The 17,009-nt window shown below is 53.9% G+C and overlaps 2 protein-coding genes across 3 annotated transcripts; one reads left to right on the forward strand and one right to left on the reverse strand.

Annotated features, from left to right (window-relative positions):
* Positions 1 to 244: 244 nt before the first annotated feature.
* CALR (calreticulin) lies at positions 245 to 4,392 on the reverse strand. The gene is made up of 9 exons (XM_004277455.3): positions 4,227 to 4,392; positions 3,759 to 3,860; positions 3,370 to 3,573; positions 2,828 to 2,922; positions 2,529 to 2,738; positions 2,333 to 2,446; positions 2,106 to 2,249; positions 1,139 to 1,231; positions 245 to 1,053 (listed from the first exon to the last, which is right to left on the reverse strand). Exons 1-9 carry the CDS (start codon positions 4,315 to 4,317, stop codon positions 853 to 855), a joined length of 1,254 nt encoding a protein of 417 aa, XP_004277503.1. The 5' UTR covers positions 4,318 to 4,392; the 3' UTR covers positions 245 to 852.
* A 3,412-nt stretch (positions 4,393 to 7,804) lies between these two features.
* Positions 7,805 to 16,711, forward strand: FARSA (phenylalanyl-tRNA synthetase subunit alpha). 2 transcript variants are annotated; one of them, XM_033401277.2, is made up of 13 exons: positions 7,805 to 7,994; positions 9,827 to 9,964; positions 10,051 to 10,149; positions 10,238 to 10,356; positions 11,413 to 11,505; positions 11,588 to 11,716; positions 11,793 to 11,908; positions 14,599 to 14,683; positions 14,795 to 14,894; positions 14,987 to 15,155; positions 15,286 to 15,363; positions 15,526 to 15,640; positions 15,756 to 15,854. In XM_033401277.2, exons 1-13 carry the CDS (start codon positions 7,848 to 7,850, stop codon positions 15,817 to 15,819), a joined length of 1,452 nt encoding a protein of 483 aa, XP_033257168.1. In that variant the 5' UTR covers positions 7,805 to 7,847; the 3' UTR covers positions 15,820 to 15,854. The 2 variants fall into 2 exon arrangements, with proteins under 2 accessions (XP_033257168.1, XP_004277504.1); XM_004277456.4 differs by lacking the exon at positions 15,756 to 15,854 and adding an exon at positions 16,318 to 16,711 and having other exon boundaries at positions 7,806 to 7,994.
* The last annotated feature ends 298 nt before the right edge of the window (positions 16,712 to 17,009 follow it).

Below are 17,009 nucleotides of genomic sequence, written 5' to 3' on the forward strand. Positions count from 1 at the left end.
TCTCAGCCTCATCAAACACAACTGGTACTAGAACCAAAACTCACCAGTTTGATGCAACGACTCAATGAGCTAATAAGTGGAGTATTTGTAATGGCACTTAGAATAGTTACTCTTTCCCACCCGTTTGGGGTTCTCCGGATAAACAAGGGCCCCTGTAACCTTATGGGACATTCAACCAACACTTGTAGTTGCTGCAAAATGAGCCTCACTTAAGAGTCACCTACCCCAAAAGGAAACACAGGAGGAAGACACAAAACTTAATTTAATAGAAATTTCATTTGTAGTTCTTACATTCTCAGTATGAGCCGAGCTAGAACCCGCTGCCCCACTCGGAACTGGCCCAGTCCTGGGGGCAGGGGAGAAAGGAGAGAGGGAGGTCAGAGCTCAGGGCTTAGGAGCCCCATTCTTCCTCAGTGCTGGGGGGCTGGTGATGCCACCCTCTTCTCCTACCACCCCCCTGTGGGATCCAGGAAGGAGAGCAGATGGAATCTTGGGCCTGGGGCTTCTCCTCCACGCCACACCCCACCCTGAGTCCCCAAGTTGGAGGGGAGCTAAGGGATCTGGGGAGATAAGGGGACAGCAGAAAGCAAAGATGTCAAATCAAGAAAGATGAAGGCCAGGGGTGAAGGGTGAAGGAGGATCAGAGACAAAACACCAGTTAAAAAAAAAAAAAACTTTAAAAAAAAAAAAAAGGGAGGGGGAGAACAAAAACAAAATCCACCCCAAATTGGAACCCGCCTGGAAAAAAATGAAAGTTCTCCAGTCTCACAGAGACATTATTTGGCGCGGCCGGCTCTGCGGCAGGAGCACTCAGGCCTCAGTCCAGCCCTGGAGGCGGCGGCGGCGTGGCCCCTACAGCTCATCCTTGGCCTGGCCAGCGGCAGCGTCTTCCTCGTCCTCTTCCTCTTTCTCGTCCTCATCCTCCTCATCCTCATCCTTGTCCTCCTCCTCTTCCTTGTCTGCCTCCTCCTCTTCCTTGCGCTTCTTCTCCTCCTCCTCCTCCTTTAGCCTCTGCTCTTCGTCTTGCTTGTCCTTCATTTGTTTTTCTGCTGCCTGTGTGCAAACCACACACCTCAGGGCCCGGACTCCCTTGGCAGCCCTGCCCACCCCCAAGCCCAAGACTGGACCCTGGTCCCACCTTCGTAACACCCCATGTCTCGTTGCCAAACTCCTCAGCATATGCTTCGTCGTTGGTGATGAGGAAGTTGTCAAAGATGGTGCCAGACTTGACCTGTATGGGGCCAGGGAGTAGAGGGGTGGTCGGAAGGGTGGTCAGAGGGGATATACCTGTTGGCCTTGGCCTCGAAAAGGTCTCCCGCCCATATTCCCATAACCACTACACAATGCTACAGTTTAATGTTGCAGTTAAAAAACAGGCTGCCTGGGCTTCCCTGGTGGCGCAGTGGTTGAGAGTCCGCTTGCCGATGCAGGGGACGCGGGTTCGTGCCCCGGTCCAGGAAGATCCCACATGCCGCGGAGCAGCTGGGCCCGTGAGCCATGGCCGCTGAGCCTGCGCATCCGGAGCCTGTGCTCCGCGATGGAAGAGGCCACAGCGGTGAGGGGCCCGCATACCGCAAAACAAAAACAAAAACAAAAAACACAAAACACAAAAAAACACAGGCTGCCTGGGATCCAACACCAGCTCTGCCATTTCCTGCCTACATGATCTCAGGCTGGTGACTTCACCTCTCTGCACCTCAGTTTCTTCATCTGTAAAAAGGGGTCTCACTCCCTTCTTTAAATATTTCCCTAGTACCTACTACGTGCCAGGCACCATTCTAGGTGCAGAAGGTACATCACTGCACAGAACAGACAAAAATTCAGTCCCTGTGAACCTAATTTTCTAATGGTACTATCTAACCACCTTCTAGGTTGTTGGGGGCAATAAAATGAGTTGGTTCCCGTAGGTACTTGAAAAAGTACCAAGAAGTTAGTAAGTACAACTTCAGAGTGGGTGCTGTAAGAATGCCATAAGGACAAACCAGGAATTTCTTTAAAAAAAGAAAAAGCACCATTTTGGAGTCAGACCTCCTTTGTCCCTTTCGTCCTGGGTTGACCCTGTGCACTTGAGGTCCTGGGATCCTTCTCTTCCCTCCGTGTCTCACCTGCCATAGATCCAAGCCCAGTACAGCAAAGTTTTCATAGGCGTAGATGTTGCTATCAGGGGAATACTCAGGGTTGTCGATCTCTGGGTGGATCCAAATGCCCTTGTAATCTGGGTTGTCAATCTGTCGGGGCTTCCACTCACCCTGCAGAAGAAGTGAACTGGTGGGTGAGTGGAGATCAGTGCGTTCCCCACTGTGTACCGCCCTGCTCAGAGCCCCAGGCTCACCTTGTACTCTGGGTTCTGAATCACTGGTGGTTCCCACTCTCCGTCCATCTCTTCATCCCAGTCCTCGGGCTTCTTAGCATCTGGGTCAGGAATGTGCTCAGGCTTGTCCCAGTCCTGCAGGTACATTAGGAGGTCAGAGTTGGCCCAGTTGTCCTCCACACCCTCCATGGTGGGGAGCCCCTGCCCAAGAACGAACCTCAGGCTTGGAGTCCGTAGGGTCATCAACCTTGGCTCGCTCGTCCCAGTCCTCAGGCTTTGCAGCATCAGGATCCTTTATCTTCTTGGGAGGCAAGAAATCCCAATCGTCCTCCAGAGAGCCTGACTCCACCTGGCTGTTGTCAATCTTTACCTCATAGGTATTATCAGGCCGCACAATCAGCGTGTACAGGTGTGTGAATTCATCGTCCTGAAGAGAGTGGGAGATCAGTGCCCCGCCCACCAGGCTGGCCTCTGAGCCTTCCCTTACAGCCATTTGTCACCACCCCCAGAGCACACCTTGCAACGGATATCCTTGTTGATCAGCACGTTCTTGCCCTTGTAGTTGAAGATGACATGAACCTTCTTGGTGCCAGGACCACAGATGTCCGGGCCTTGATGAGAAGCAGATCCAGTCAGAACTAGAGATTGTCTACCATTATGAACCCCTCCCCACCCATTTATAAAAAGAAAACTTGGTTCTTAAACTCAGGTCTGTCAAGGTGAAAAGACAAAATTCAGATATCTCTAAGGGACCGTGATTAGGGATTTAAAGAAAAAAAAAAAAATCAGTGCTCTAGAAGTCAGTATCTTTACTTGCAGAATTAGTAAATGCCTACCTTATAAAATTGCGCAAATTAGCAGTCTTAAATCAACGATAACAATATAGAAAGTTGCTACTAACTGTAACTATTTTCTCAGCTTCTCCTCCAAAGAACTGTTTAACCATTTAAGTGTTTTCTATGATCTTAAGACCACTTTTCATGGGCTATAAAGAACTCATGGGGTTTCAAACTCCCTCTAACTAATCAGAGGTCAGCATCAGGGTGGGGCCCGCTCACCAAACATGATGTTGTATTCAGAGTCTCCATGCATGTCTGTCTGGTCCAGACCATCTGGAAATAGCTTCACGTAGCCGCCCCCACAGTCGATGTTCTGTTCGTGTTTCACGGTGAACTGCACCACCAGTGTTTGACCCTTATTGGAGAAGGGCTCGAATCTGGCCGACAGAGCATAAAACCGGGCATCCTGGCTTGTCTGCAGCCCTAGCAAGGAACGGTAGTCAGATCACGGCTCAGCAACAACCCCCGGGAGACCCTTAGGATGGGAAATACAGACGACTCTCCCTTCCTCCACCTCTTCTACTTCTAGGGATACCCAAACTGTGTGGTGACTAGGGCTTCCTCCAGGAAGTCCTCCTGGATCTGAGCACCCATCCCTAGGCTCTTACCTTTATCTTTCTCCTGGTCACCGTAGAACTTGCCGGAACTGAGAACGAATTTGCCAAAATCTGGTTTGTGTTTGGATTCGAGCCAGCGCTCGGTCCATCCGTCTAGGGGACCAAAGGGGCAGGTCAGAGTAGCGGTGCTGATCACCCCCCACCAAACATCTACCAGGAGCTACAAGCTGCTGGGGGCAAGGAAGGAGATTCCCCCTCCCCCCGACTGTCCCCACCCCAACCTCTAGCTTGACAGCTCTGGTGGCTTAAAAGATCCTCGGGCGAACCCTAACTCCCGCCGCGGAAGACCGCCGCGCCCTCCCCGCTCCCCAGGGACGCAGAAGGAAAGATCGCCTGCGGCTCTAGCCCCTGAAGGCCACTGTGTTGGTCCTCTGAGCAGTAATTACAGGCGACACGCAGATATGGGCTGGGGGGCCAGCCGCGTCGTTAGGACGGCCTCAAGGCAGGACTAGCCGTTACCTCCGTCCAGAAACTGCTCCTTGAAGTAAACGGCGGGTTCAGCAGCGCCCAGGCCAAGAAGGCCGAGCAGCACCAGCACGGGTAGCAGCATGGCGGGCCGAGGGGGCGGCGGCGCGCGGGCCCTTTAAGTCACTCTACCAGCAATAGCTCTGCAGTAGGGACGGACGGTGCCGCCGGCCGTGCGATTTTATAACCGGCCGCCTCTCAAACCAACCTGGTCCGGCCTCTTGGCCCTCCTCTCCCACTTTATCATTGGTCTGCGGCCACAGCTCTGCCTTTCCATTGGACCCTTGTGGGTTCAGCAAGTTAGGCTGTGCCTCGGAACGCTGGGTTCCCAGATGGCCGATTTCTATTGGCCGCACCGCTGGCCAATGAAGGTCGACCACGCGTTGTGGGGGACGCCCACCGGTGTAGTGGGGGCCTCGAGCCCCTCAGGCCAGGTCATGTGACCAGACCTCGGCCCAACCCCGCCCTCGCCCGCTAGCAGCGCTAGAGGTCTAGGCGTTTAAAGAATCCGCGCGAGAGCAGGTGCAGCTGCTTAGAGCTAGGGCCCTGCTCCAGCATCGACTCCACTTATCCCCTCTACAGGGATGGGTAGGCAAGGTTTTCCTAACCTTTTCTACCCTGAATTTGGGGAACCCCACCACTCCGACCCTCTCTCTCTCCATCTCTCTCTCTCTCTCTCTCTTAACCCCCGCCCCCCGCCCCGCCAGGATGGGGCAGAGGGCATCGAGCCCTAGGGCTTCACTTCACCCCAGCGCCTGAGCCGTGCAGGCCTCCGGGGGGAGTGCCGGCTCTCTCCTCCGTACGGCCCCTAGTTCCCTGGCAGCCTGTCAGACTGCTGCTGTGTGAGCTGGGGCAAGGCATTTAGCCTCTTTGAAGGCACAGGAGCTCGTGAAAGGCCAAGAGGAGCGACCCCGGCCAGCTGCTGGCCGGCAGAAATGCTTTCAAAGCTTTCAGGGATGTCTGGGACAGAGGGAAGGAAGCCCTGAACGGCTCGAAGTTGTGACTATAGGCTGGGTCTCCTACGGTTGTTCACCTTATTGCAGCCTGTCCTTTACCCCTCATCCCCTCCTCAGCCGGTAAATGAAAGGGGTCACAGTCTTGTGGTCTCCCACAAACGGCCTGCTTTTGCAATTAAACGGCTAAAGATGAGAGGGCAGGGGGTTCCGTTGGGGAGGGACAAAATGGGACAGATGGTGGGGAAGATAAGGTCTAAGGGAGGTGGCCAGGACCCCTGAGACTAGAGCCTTCTTAGGAAGGCAGAGGCACATGACTGAAAGTAACACACCAGCTCCCTGCCCCTAGGCTGCAGGAAGGAGGCAGGAGAGGTGGGGCTTTCCCAAACTCTGAGCAAATTGGCTCTGGACCTGGGAAGTGGAAGTAAACTGCTGAAGGGGGTGGATCTTGGCAAAAGGGTGGGGAGGGGGTGCTTCCCCTCTAGTGGTGGGGACTCAGAAAAGAAAGGAATTAGGAGTCTTGGAGAAGTTGGGGTTCTGCCCCTTCCCCAAGACAGTATCCAGTATTGCCCAACCTGGTCCTCCCCAACGAGGACCCCCCAAGTCTGGGATGACCACTCTAGGCCTTCCACTGACCTTCCCCCTGCCTTCCCGCCCTTCCACCATGTGTCAGGGACACATGGGCTAGGTGCTGCCTGCCAGAGGGTAGACACTATGCCTGTCTTGTTCACCTCACCATTCCCCCCCGCACCCCACAGTGTCTCCTGCAGCATCAGGCACAGAACAGGCTTAAAACCTACTTGACGTGGGACAGAAGCAAGGAAAGAAGGACTCTTGCTGGAATTAAATAAGCAAAAATGGGGAAAGTGCTTTGAAGCTAAGAAGAGACTTTGAGGGATGCATTCTGAATTTTTATCAGGACCTCACTGTAGGTCCAGCATTGGGGGATATTAGTAACCCCATTTACCACGCTCAAATAACAGTTGTGATGGCTAAATGAGTAGGTGCTTAGAACAGCACCTAACACAGAGTCCACACTCAATTTAGTACCAGCAAGTATTGCATGTGTGTGTGGTACTATTTCACTTAATTCTCACAGTAACCTGGGCTCATATCATTTCCATCCAAGCGAGGAAACTGAGGCACAGAAAGATTAAGTGATTTGGCTGAGGGACAAAAATGGCAGATCTGGGATTAGAACCTACTTGTGCTGTCTAATGTAGTCTCCACTGGCCACATGTGATTATTGCCTTTTGAAATGCAGCGGCTGTGAAGTAAGCTGTAAGTGGAAAATATACATCAGAATTTGAAGACTTAGTGTGAATAAATAATGTAAAAATTTCACTAGTAGTTTTATATTGTGTTGAAATGATAATGTGGACATTTTAGGTTCTATAAATTCTTTAAATTAATTTCACCCCTTTTGTTTTTAACGTTGCTACTAAAGTGTGTAAAATTACATTTCTATCTCGAAATATATTTCTTGTTTTGTCTTGGCCAAGCTGCGGCATGCTGACCAGGGATCAAACCCGTGTCCGCTGCAGTGGAATAGTGGAGTCCTAACCACTGGACCACCAGGGAATTCCCAGTATCTTGAATTATATTTCTATAGGACAGCACTGATCTATACTACAAATTATTTTCCTGACATTGGTCTTCTCAGAGCAGGGGTATGGGGAGGAGGGGGCAGGTTCTGGAGTGTTTATAATTTCTGACACTGTCCACCAGCTCCTTGCAGAACCTTGGGCAAGGCATACCACCCTCCAAGCCTCAGTTTTCACATCTGTGAAATGTATATTATATCAGTATCTACATCATACAGTTTTGGGGAAAATGAAGTAAGACACCTGAAGCACTTAGCACTGGGCTGGGCACAGGGGAGAACGTCCATACAGGTTAGCTGCAACCTTGAATATATTATTCAATAATATACTATTATTGAGTCCTTCTCCCCTCTATAAATAGGGTTGGTCCCTACCCAGACTCCCTTTTAAAATTTAAAAGTAGTTGACATCAGGGACTTCCCTGGTGATGCAATGGTTAGGACTCCGTGCTCCCAATGCAGGGGGCCTGGGTTCGATCCCTGGCCAGGGAACTAGATCCCACATGCATGCCGCAACTAAGGAGCCCTGGAGCCACAACTAAGGAGCCCATGTGGTGCAACCAAGGAGCTGGAGAGCTGCAACTTAAGACCCAGTGCAACCAAATAAATAAATAGATTTTTAAAATAATAATAGAAAAAATAAAAGTAGTTGACATCAGCAGGATGACTATATCTGGAGTCCACCAACCACAGCCCTCCTGTGGGGGGTAAGAAAGAATCCCCAAGGGAGGACTGGTCTGAGGCCCAGAGAGGGGGAAGTCCAAGGTCACACAGCCCCTGCTGGTGAGGCTGGGTGAAGCTTAAAACAATGCTGTGAGTCTGTCTTTGATGGTATTAATTTGACCTCTCTGGTCAACAAGAAACCACCAGTCCAGCCAGTACTGGGTCCCTAACCCCCTCTTAAGTTCAAGTGACACGCTCAAGATGGCGGCACCCGAGCCCTGCAGCATGGTCTGCCACACTCAAGATGACGGTGTACGCCCCCCGGCGCCGGTTCCGGTTCCGGTTCCGGTTGTTCTGGCCGCCGGCAGGCGCACGCCGAGCGCCCTGGGAGCAGTCATGGCAGACGGTCCGGTGGCGGAGGTGCTGCTGCAGCGGCTGGAGGCGGCCGATGGCGGCTTGGACAGCGCTGAACTGGCGGCCGAGCTGGGCGTAGAGCATCAGACCGTGGTGGGCGCCGTGAAGAGCCTGCAGGCGCTGGGTGAGGTGAGCTGGGCCGGTGATGCCGGGCCTCCTCGCTTTTGCACCTGCGGTTCCCTTGCCAGGAGGGCTCTGCCTCCAGGCCAGATTATCTCAGGCCTGGTTAGGAGTAATTGTATGTGTCCCGCCCAGGGTGCGCAGGCGGGGAGTCAGGACCGAGTGCGGGCCCCGGGGTACGGATGTTCCTCATGCAGTAAACGTCCATTGAGGCATGATCAGTGTTGAGGGGGTGGAGAGGAGAATGGTGGACCAGAAAGACGCAGTCGCCGCCTTCACGCAGGCTGCGGTATAATGGATATACTCAAGTGACCGGAGTGATGGAGGAAGCACGGGGAACTCAGAGGTGTTAGCAGACCCAGCCTTGAGGATCAGGGAGAGTATCCCAAAGGAGATGACAGCTGAGTCGGGTTTCTGCATTGAGTAGAAAAACCATGGCACTTTAAGGAACAGTGGGGTAGGGAGGTGGCACAAGTGGTGAGAGAGACCCAGCAGAGCCAGATTTTGCGAGGCCTTGTAGGTCTTTATCTCACAGGGGTACTGGGGGGCCATGGCAGGAGCTAGAGCCAATGAGATGTGTGTACTGCCTACATCACTCTTGGAAAGGATCGGTGCGGGCAGGACTGGAGGCAAGGGGACAGTGGCAGAGGCTGGCACATCCCCAAACTACAGGGTATGGTCCCTGGCTGTAGAGAGGCAGCTGGAATGGAGAAGGGATTCAGGTGAAGGAATGAAATAAGGTTCATGGAAATGTAGGGGTAGCTCGGATGAAGCCCAGCCTTCTGACTTGGACAAGGGAAGGGTGATGGAGCCAGAGGGGGAGGATGCTGACCGACCCGTGGGTCACCCAGCAGGCTGGATCCATGAGGCTAGGACTCAAAAAACATAGCTGAAAACATCAAACTTACATGATGTGCCCTGCTCTGGCCTCAGATTTATTCCTCATCCAATCTTTGATGTGCCCTTCAGTTGATGGCACTGTTATTATCCCCATATTGCAGATGTGACAACTTCTAAGCACTGGTCAGAATCTTGATCAGTGTCACTAGAAGGAATAGGCAAACCTGGATTTGAAGCCTGAGGTCGTCAGTGCAGAAAGGGATTGAAGCTATGGTGTATGGGATGACAGTACCTTGATGGATGTGAAAGTGACATTTGTGTAGGTTACTGAGGGTTAAGTGTTGGCAGTTTAATGGGGTTCATTGTAAGGATGATGACGATGATATTAATGTAGTAGTAGTTATATTTATGCAGCATTTGCTGCATACTAAGCGCTCTGCATCCTTTCTGTGTATTAATTTAGTTACTCAAAACAACTCTCTGAGGTAGAACCCACCACACCCTTCTCTCATGGATAAGAAAATTTGCTCAGGGACGTTAAGCAACTTTCCCAAGGTCACACAGCAAGAGAGGAGCAGAGCTAGGAATTAAAACGAAAGGGGAGCCTAGGGTTCCTGTGTGTAATGTGGGCAGCCTGGGTTCTTCTCTGACGTCTGGCTACACTGAGATGCATGTAAGTGTGGAAATAAATCATTTCACCCGAGACTTTAAAAAAATCTTTCCCAGGTTCAAAAGTGATAGGATTTGTTCTTTGCCAGGCAGGTAATACCCTCAGTACTTTACCTCACCCTGGGAGGTGTGAATCATTTTTGTCATTTTTCCCATGTCACAAAAGATCTACTGAGGCTCAACGAGGCGAGATCACTCCGCTGGGAAGTGGTACAGCTGAGAGGCAAAGCTGGCATCACAGGCTGTTCTTTGACCCGCGTCCCCAGTGCTGCGGCAAGGGGGTGCCTGGACCTGAACCCTGTCCCTGCCCGTGTCCCCCTGTTTTCCTACAGGTAATCGAGGCTGAGCTGCGTTCCACCAAGCGCTGGGAGCTTACCGCTGAGGGCGAGGAGATTGCCCGGGAAGGCAGCCATGAGGCCCGGGTGTTTCGCAGCGTCCCCCCAGAGGGCCTGCCCCAGAGTGAGCTCATGGTAGGAGTCTGAGTGGGCAGGGCCTAGGGAGGTGTTGGGATGAGGGCGACCCTTGTGTCCCCCTCACTGCAGCCTTGCTCCCACAGCGACTGCCCAGTGGCAAGGTGGGCTTCAGCAAGGCCATGTCCAACAAGTGGATCCGAGTGGACAAGAGTGCTGCCGACGGGCCCCGGGTGTTCAGAGTGGTGAGTCCCTGCCGGGCGGTAGTTGGACAGGTAGTCGGACAGTTGGGCCCCCTGCCCTCACGGCCCCTCACGCCCATCACTGTGGCAGGTGGATAGCGTGGAGGATGAGGTGCAGCGGCGGCTCCAGCTGGTCCAGGGTGGACAGGCCGAGAAGCTGGGAGAGAAGGAGAGGAGCGAGCTCAGGAAGAGGAAGCTGCTGACTGAAGTGTGAGTGGGTGCCGCCCCCCCGGCTCACACCTGTGTCACCTGCATGGCCCTGGAGCAGAAGCGGAGCCATTCTGCCCACACTGGGCCAGGGTGCTATCAGTCTCCTCCCAGCCTCCCTTCACACTGTGGTTGTCGAGCACGCACGCCAGGCTCATGCCGTGTCAGGGCCTTTGCCTCTGTTGTGCCTTCTGCTGAGAAAGAGCTTCCTGCTCTTCTTCAAAGCAAGTTCTGACATCAAACCTCTGCTCATGTGTCACCTTAGAGAGGCCACCCTGACACCCTTTCCTCCCTTCAAATTCCATAAAAGTTCCTCACTCCTGGCCTCCATCCCTTGTGCCCTGTTGACTTCCTTTACAGTCCTAAGCACCATCTGAAAGTTTATGACTGCTGGGACCTGGACAGGCTGGGGGCTCTGCCCTCACAGAGCTGACGACTCCTTTGAGCAGACGTAGCAGTGGCCTAGCAGTTATAAGAACGCAAACTGGGAATTCCCTGGTGGTCCAATGGTTCGGACTCTGAGCTTCCACCGCAGGAGGCCTGGGTTCGATCCCTGGTTGGGGAACTAATATCCCATGTGCTGCATGGTGTGGCCAAAAGAAAAAAAAAAAGACTGGAACGGGGCTGCCTGATTCAAGTCCCAGCTCTGTCATATGCTAGCTGTGTGACCTTGACCAAGTCACCTGATCTGTCCAAGCTTCTGTTTATGCATGTGTAAAATGGCTCCTTTTCACACAGGATTATGGGATGATTTTATGGAGCAGAGCCTAGTGTGGAGTAAACTCTCTAAACTTGACCTATTATTATCACTCCCAGCCATATGCCTAGTGCCTTGAACAGACCCTGGTACACATTAGGTTCTCAGTAAATGTTTGTTGAATGAGTAACTGCATGAACATAGGGATGTAGGTCGGGGCCAGCTAAGAGGATTCTGGAGATGGTAAGTGTCAGGAAGGAAATAGAGCAGAATGACTTGGTGGGTGACTTTGGGGTCAGCATCAGATGGGAGGTCAAGGGAAACCACTTGGAGGAGGTAACAGCGTTGTCCTCTGGCCTCAGGAACCTGAAGACCTACTGGGTGAGCAAAGGCAGTGCCTTTAGCACCAGCATCTCCAAGCAGGAAACAGAGCTGAGCCCAGAGATGATCTCCAGGTAGGGGGTAGCCCCAGAGCTGGGGGATGGGGGTGTGGTAGGCAGCCCCCACCAGACCCATGTACCCTGCATCCCCCCATAGTGGCTCCTGGCGGGATCGGCCCTTCAAGCCCTACAATTTCTCGGCCCATGGCGTCCTCCCTGACAGCGGCCACCTGCACCCCCTGCTCAAGGTCCGCACCCAGTTCCGGCAGATCTTCCTGGAGATGGGGTAAGCATGGGGCCAGGGGTGGGGCTAGCCCACCTGCTTGGCACAGGCAGGGCAGTCAGGCTGTGTCTCCCACCAGGTTCACCGAGATGCCGACCGACAATTACATTGAGAGCTCCTTCTGGAACTTTGACGCACTCTTCCAGCCCCAGCAGCACCCAGCACGGGACCAGCATGACACCTTCTTCCTGCGAGGTGGGTGGGCCCCGCTGCGCCATCAGAGGTGCCAGGACTGGACAGAACCTTTTGGGGTGGCATACCGTTTTACAGGATAAACTCCATCCTCCTCAGTGTGGCCGACAAACCTGTGTGAGCTGCTATCATCAACTTCTGTTATCTTCTTCCACCTCCCCTCCTGCCCACCTCAGGGCCTTTGCCCGTGCTGTGGCTTCTGCCGAGAACTGTCTTCTCCCAGGTCTTCATGGCAGGCTCTATGAAGCTTCTGTTCACATATCACCTCAGAGAGGCCACCCTGACATGCCCTTGTCCCCCCAAGTTCTAAAAGCTCCTCACTGCTAGTCTTCAACATTGCTTCCCAGTTCTTTCTTTCTTCCACAGTTCTTAGTACTCTCTGAAATTGAATGACTTTCCAAAATGGTTGTTGTTTCCCCCACCAGCAGGGCAGATGAGGCTGTTGGGTGCCTGTTACCTGGCCAGGAGCAGCAGCGCCATTGTCATCATTTCAGCATCCAAAACTTGCTGAGCCGTGGGACTTCCCTGGTGGCCCAGTGGTTAGGGCTCTCTGCTTCCGCTGCAGGGGGGCGCAGGTTTGATCCCTTGTCAGGGAAGTTCCACATGCCATGTAGTGTGGCCAAAAAAAAGAAAAAAGAAAAAAATATATATATATAAAACTTACTGAGCTGTCACTGTCCTAATCTTTCCACCAACTATAGGAAGTAGACTGTTAGCCCTGTTTTGCAAATGAGGAAATTAGGTCTCAGAGAGGGGACATCACTTGCCCAGGGTCGCAGCTTATAGGCGGTGGGGCTGGGATTTGATGTCAGGCTTTTCAGGTGCACTAAAATTGTGTCTCTGGAAGGGAGTCATAAGAACTTGCACATTCGTACAGCATAGAGTCTGCACCTATGACTGAGCTCCTGTGTGCCAAAGTCTCTGTGAAACACCTGGGTCACAGCCAGGAATGAGACAGAAATCCTTGCCCTGATGAGGCCCGCATATCCTGGTTGGGTGAGATATGCATTTAATTCTAAGTAAGCTGTAAACCCGGCAATGAAAGATGGCAGTAAATGTGATGGGGGAATTGACGTTATGTTGGTGGGGGAGCACGCTGTCAATTTAAGTTAAAGGCCGCGGGCTTCCCTGGTGGCGCGGTGGTTAAGAATCCGCCTGCCAATGCAGGGGACACGGGTTCGAGCCCTGGTGCGGGAAGATCCCACATGCCTCGGAGCTACTAAGCCCGTGCGCCACGACTACTAAACCTGTGCTCTAGAGCCCACGAGCCACACCTACTGAAGCCCACGTGCCCAGAGCCCGTGCTCCACAACAAGAGAAGCCCGCACACTACAACGAAGAGTAGCCCCCGCTCGCCGCAACTAGAGAAAGCTTGCGCACAGCAATAAGACCCAATGCAGCCAAAAATAAATAAAATAAATAAATTTATTTTAAATTAATTAAATGAAGGCTGCTTGGGACTTCCCTGGTGGCGCAGTGGTTAAGATTCCGCCTGCCAACGCAGGGGACACAGGTTCAATGCCTGGTCTGGGAAGATCCCACATGCCGCTGAGCAACTAAGCCCGTGCGCCACAACTACTGAGCCTGCACTCTAGAGCTTGCAAGCCACAACTACTGAGCCTGCATGCCACAACTACTGAAGCCCGTGCTCTGCAACAAGAGAAGCCACCGCAATGAGAAGCCCGTGCACCGCAACGAAGAGTAGCCCCCGCTCGCCGCAGCTAGAGAAAGCCCGCCACAGCAATGAAGACGCAACGCAGCCAAAAATAAATTAATTAAAAAAAAAAAGTCTCCGTGCTCCCAATGCAGCGGGCCCGGGTTCGGTCCCTGGTGAGGGAACTAGATCCCACGTGCATGCCGCAACTAAGAGTTCGCATGCTGCAACTAAGGAGCTGGCGAGCCACAACTAAGGGGCACACCTGCCACAACTAAGGAGCATGCCTGCTGCAACCAAGACCCGATGCAACCAAATAAGATAAATAAATTTTTTTTTTTTTTTTTGCGGTACGCGGGCCTCTCACTGTCGTGGCCTCTCCCGTTGTGGAGCACAGGCTCCGGACGCGCAGGCTCAGCGGCCATGGCTCATGGGCCCAGCCGCTCCGCGGCATGTGGGATCTTCCCAGACCGGGGCACGAACCCATGTCCCCTGCATCGGCAGGCGGACTCTCAACCACTGCGCCACCAGGGAAGCCCCAATAAAATATTTTTAAAAATAAAATGAAGGCTGCTTAAGCAAAGATGGAAGGAGGTCAGGGAGGGAGCTATGCCTGGGGAAGGAAAGTTCCAGGCAAAGGGAATGGCCAGTGCAAAGGCCCTGAGGCTGGCACATGCCTGGTATGCTCACAGATCAGCAGGGAAGCCCTGTGGCTGGAGGAACTGATCAGTTAGGAGTGGGAGGAGAGAATTCCCCAGCAGTCCAGTGGTTAGGACTCTGCGCTTCACTGCCTAGGGCACAGGTTCGATCCCTGGTTGGGGAACTAAGTCCTGTGCAGGATGGCCAAAAAAAAAGAGGAAATGGGACCACGGAAGGTGCTGGGCAGAGGAGAGTTGTGACTGACTCAGGTGTTCCCAGGTACCCTCTGGCAGCTGTGGAGGGCGGGGGAGGGAGCTGCCTGTGTCACTATCTGTTTTCAGTGCGGTGGCTATTCGAGAAATGCTCTTTGACTGACCAGATGTTGCTCTGTCCTGCCCAGATCCAGCCCAGGCCCAGCAGCTCCCAATGGACTATGTCCATCGCGTCAAGCGGACCCACTCTCAAGGCGGCTACGGTTCACAGGGGTAAGGCAGGACCCAGGACTTTGGGTCCTGGGCAGGACACCCAGGGGTGTCGGGGGAAAGAGGTTGGGGGCCGTGAGCTGCATCATGGACTTCCTGTATGTCCCTCTGAAGGTACAAATACAACTGGAAACTGGACGAGGCTCGGAAAAACGTACTGCGCACCCACACCACGTCGGCCAGCGCCCGCGCCCTCTACCGCCTGGCCCAGAAGGTGTGGCAGGGCTTGGGCAGCGTTGGAGGGGCCAGGGCTGACATGCTGACCTTCTCACCCATGCCCGGGCTTGGCCTGCCTCTCATCTCCAGAAGCCCTTCACAGCGGCCAAATACTTCTCCATTGATCGTGTGTTCCGGAATGAGACCCTAGATGCCACGCACCTGGCCGAGTTCCACCAGATCGAGGGCGTCGTGGCTGACCACGGCCTCACGCTAGGCCACCTCATGGGCGTCCTGCGGGAGTTCTTCACCAAGCTGGGTGAGCAGGCGGGCTGGGGTGGGCAAGCAGGAGGATGCCTTGGTCGTCAGCCTGACCCTCCCCCTTTGCCCCTCTCCTCCCCCTTTGCCCCACCCCCACCCCCACTCTGTTTGGCTGCCTCCCCACCCAGGTATCACCCAGCTGCGTTTCAAGCCGACCTACAACCCTTACACCGAGCCCAGCATGGAAGTGTTCAGCTACCACCAAGGTCAGGGTGGAACCCAGTACTGGGACAGGGAGGGAGGTCTCAGGCTGCCCATGGCTCAGCCCAGGTCCCCGTCACTGCCAAGCCCACACCCCACCTCCCAAGCTAACTGCCAGGCCCAGTATCACCCACACAAGCCGCCCCATCGTTCTCCTGCCTTCACAGGCCTGAAGAAGTGGGTTGAGGTTGGAAACTCTGGGATCTTCCGCCCCGAGATGCTGCTGCCCATGGGGCTCCCTGAGAATGTGTCAGTCATTGCCTGGGGCCTCTCCCTTGAGCGGTGAGTACCCAAACCACTTAGGGTATTGGCTGCCTTACTCAGGTGGCTTGCCAGGCGTGGGGGCCTGCAGACTTTCAGCCCCATTCATTCGTTCATTCATTTGAGAAACCCTTAGTGAGCACCTGCTGTGTACTGAGTCCTGTGCTGTGATTATGACATACACATCTCTACTTCCATGAAGCCAGGGGTGCTAGTGGAACACAGAGGATGATAATTAGTGAGATAAATAACTCAACAAGTAAAGCTTAAAGTATGTCCAAAAGCAGTGTTACAGAGAAAACACAGCAGGGAGGGCTAAGGAGATGTCAGGGAAGGCCTCTCAGAGGAGGTGGCATCTGAGCAAAGACTGAACGTGGGTGAATTGGTAAGCCGTGAGGATATCTGGGGAATGGCGTTCCAGGCAGAGGGAATAGCCAGTGCAAAGGCCCTGAGGCTGGAGCGGGCCTGCTGTGTTTGGAGAACACTAAGAAGGCCAGTGTGGTTGGAGGGAACGAGTGAGTGAAGGTGGAGAATGGGAGGAGATGAGGGTGGGGAGGTGACAGGACAGATTGAGCAGGGCCTTTTGAGCCCCAGGAAGGACTTGGGCTTTTACTCAAGGAAGGTGTTAAGAGAGGTTCTGATCAGAAGAGAGCATGACCTGACCTCGTGTTAAACCATGTCATGTCCCCCCTCCCAAGCCCGACAATGATCAAATACGGCATCAACAATATCCGGGAGCTGGTGGGCCACAAGGTGAACCTGCAGATGGTGTACGACAGTCCCCTGTGCCGCCTAGATGCCGAACGGGGGCCCCCGTCGACACAGGAGGCCGCATGACACGAACCGCCCTGGATAGGCCGCCTTCCCCAAGACCCTGCTGCCCTTTGCATCCCTGCCAGTGACCCCCTTGTACTTACGAGGCCTCTGTGAGGCCAGTCCCCCTGCCCCTGGTATCTCCTCTTCCCCACTGGCCCCAGGGTCCCAGGGACAGGGGAGCGGGTAGCAGGTTCATTCTGTTGTCCACCTGTGAGGGTGGGCCTTGGGGAGCCCTGCAGACCAGCTGCTGGCTAATAAAGTGGGCACTTGCCCTCATCTGGTGCCTTTCCTTAGGGGTGGAGGGGTGCTGGAGCCCCGGGTGTGAGGCGTGGTGGGTTGGAGGTCTTGGATCTTCGGGAACCCCTGGCCAGCCTGAGCCACATCCCACCAGGGAAGACTAGCTCCATCAGGCATTTACTGATTTACCTCCTGGTGCCAGGTCTCTTCTAGGTGAAGGGAACAGAACCCCCTACCCCTGTGGAAGGGGCATTTGGGAAGGGGAGGCCAAGGCGGGCGTCGGGGCCCCAGGAGTCAGCATTCCCACCAACTGGGAGCCAGCATTGGTGGGGTGGGG

This window comes from Orcinus orca, chromosome 3, assembly GCF_937001465.1.
Source record: "Orcinus orca chromosome 3, mOrcOrc1.1, whole genome shotgun sequence".
NCBI classification, from domain to species: Eukaryota; Metazoa; Chordata; class Mammalia; order Artiodactyla; family Delphinidae; genus Orcinus; species Orcinus orca.

Bases quoted from the DNA above. Each gene is read 5' to 3' on its own strand.
- CALR (XM_004277455.3), bottom strand. From the start codon at position 4,317: ATGCTGCTACCCGTGCTGGTGCTGCTCGGCCTTCTTGGCCTGGGCGCT. The intron at 2,923-3,369 runs GTGAGCGGGCCC...CTTCTCATCAAG, and splicing joins TGAATACAACATCATGTTTG to GCCCGGACATCTGTGGTCCT. The intron at 1,232-2,105 runs GTGAGACACGGA...GGCCCCATACAG, and splicing joins TGGGCTTGGATCTATGGCAG to GTCAAGTCTGGCACCATCTT.
- FARSA (XM_004277456.4), top strand. From the start codon at position 7,848: ATGGCAGACGGTCCGGTGGCGGAGGTGCTGCTGCAGCGGCTGGAGGCG. The intron at 14,895-14,986 runs GTGTGGCAGGGC...TCTCATCTCCAG, and splicing joins TCTACCGCCTGGCCCAGAAG to AAGCCCTTCACAGCGGCCAA. The intron at 15,156-15,285 runs GTGAGCAGGCGG...CTCCCCACCCAG, and splicing joins GGAGTTCTTCACCAAGCTGG to GTATCACCCAGCTGCGTTTC.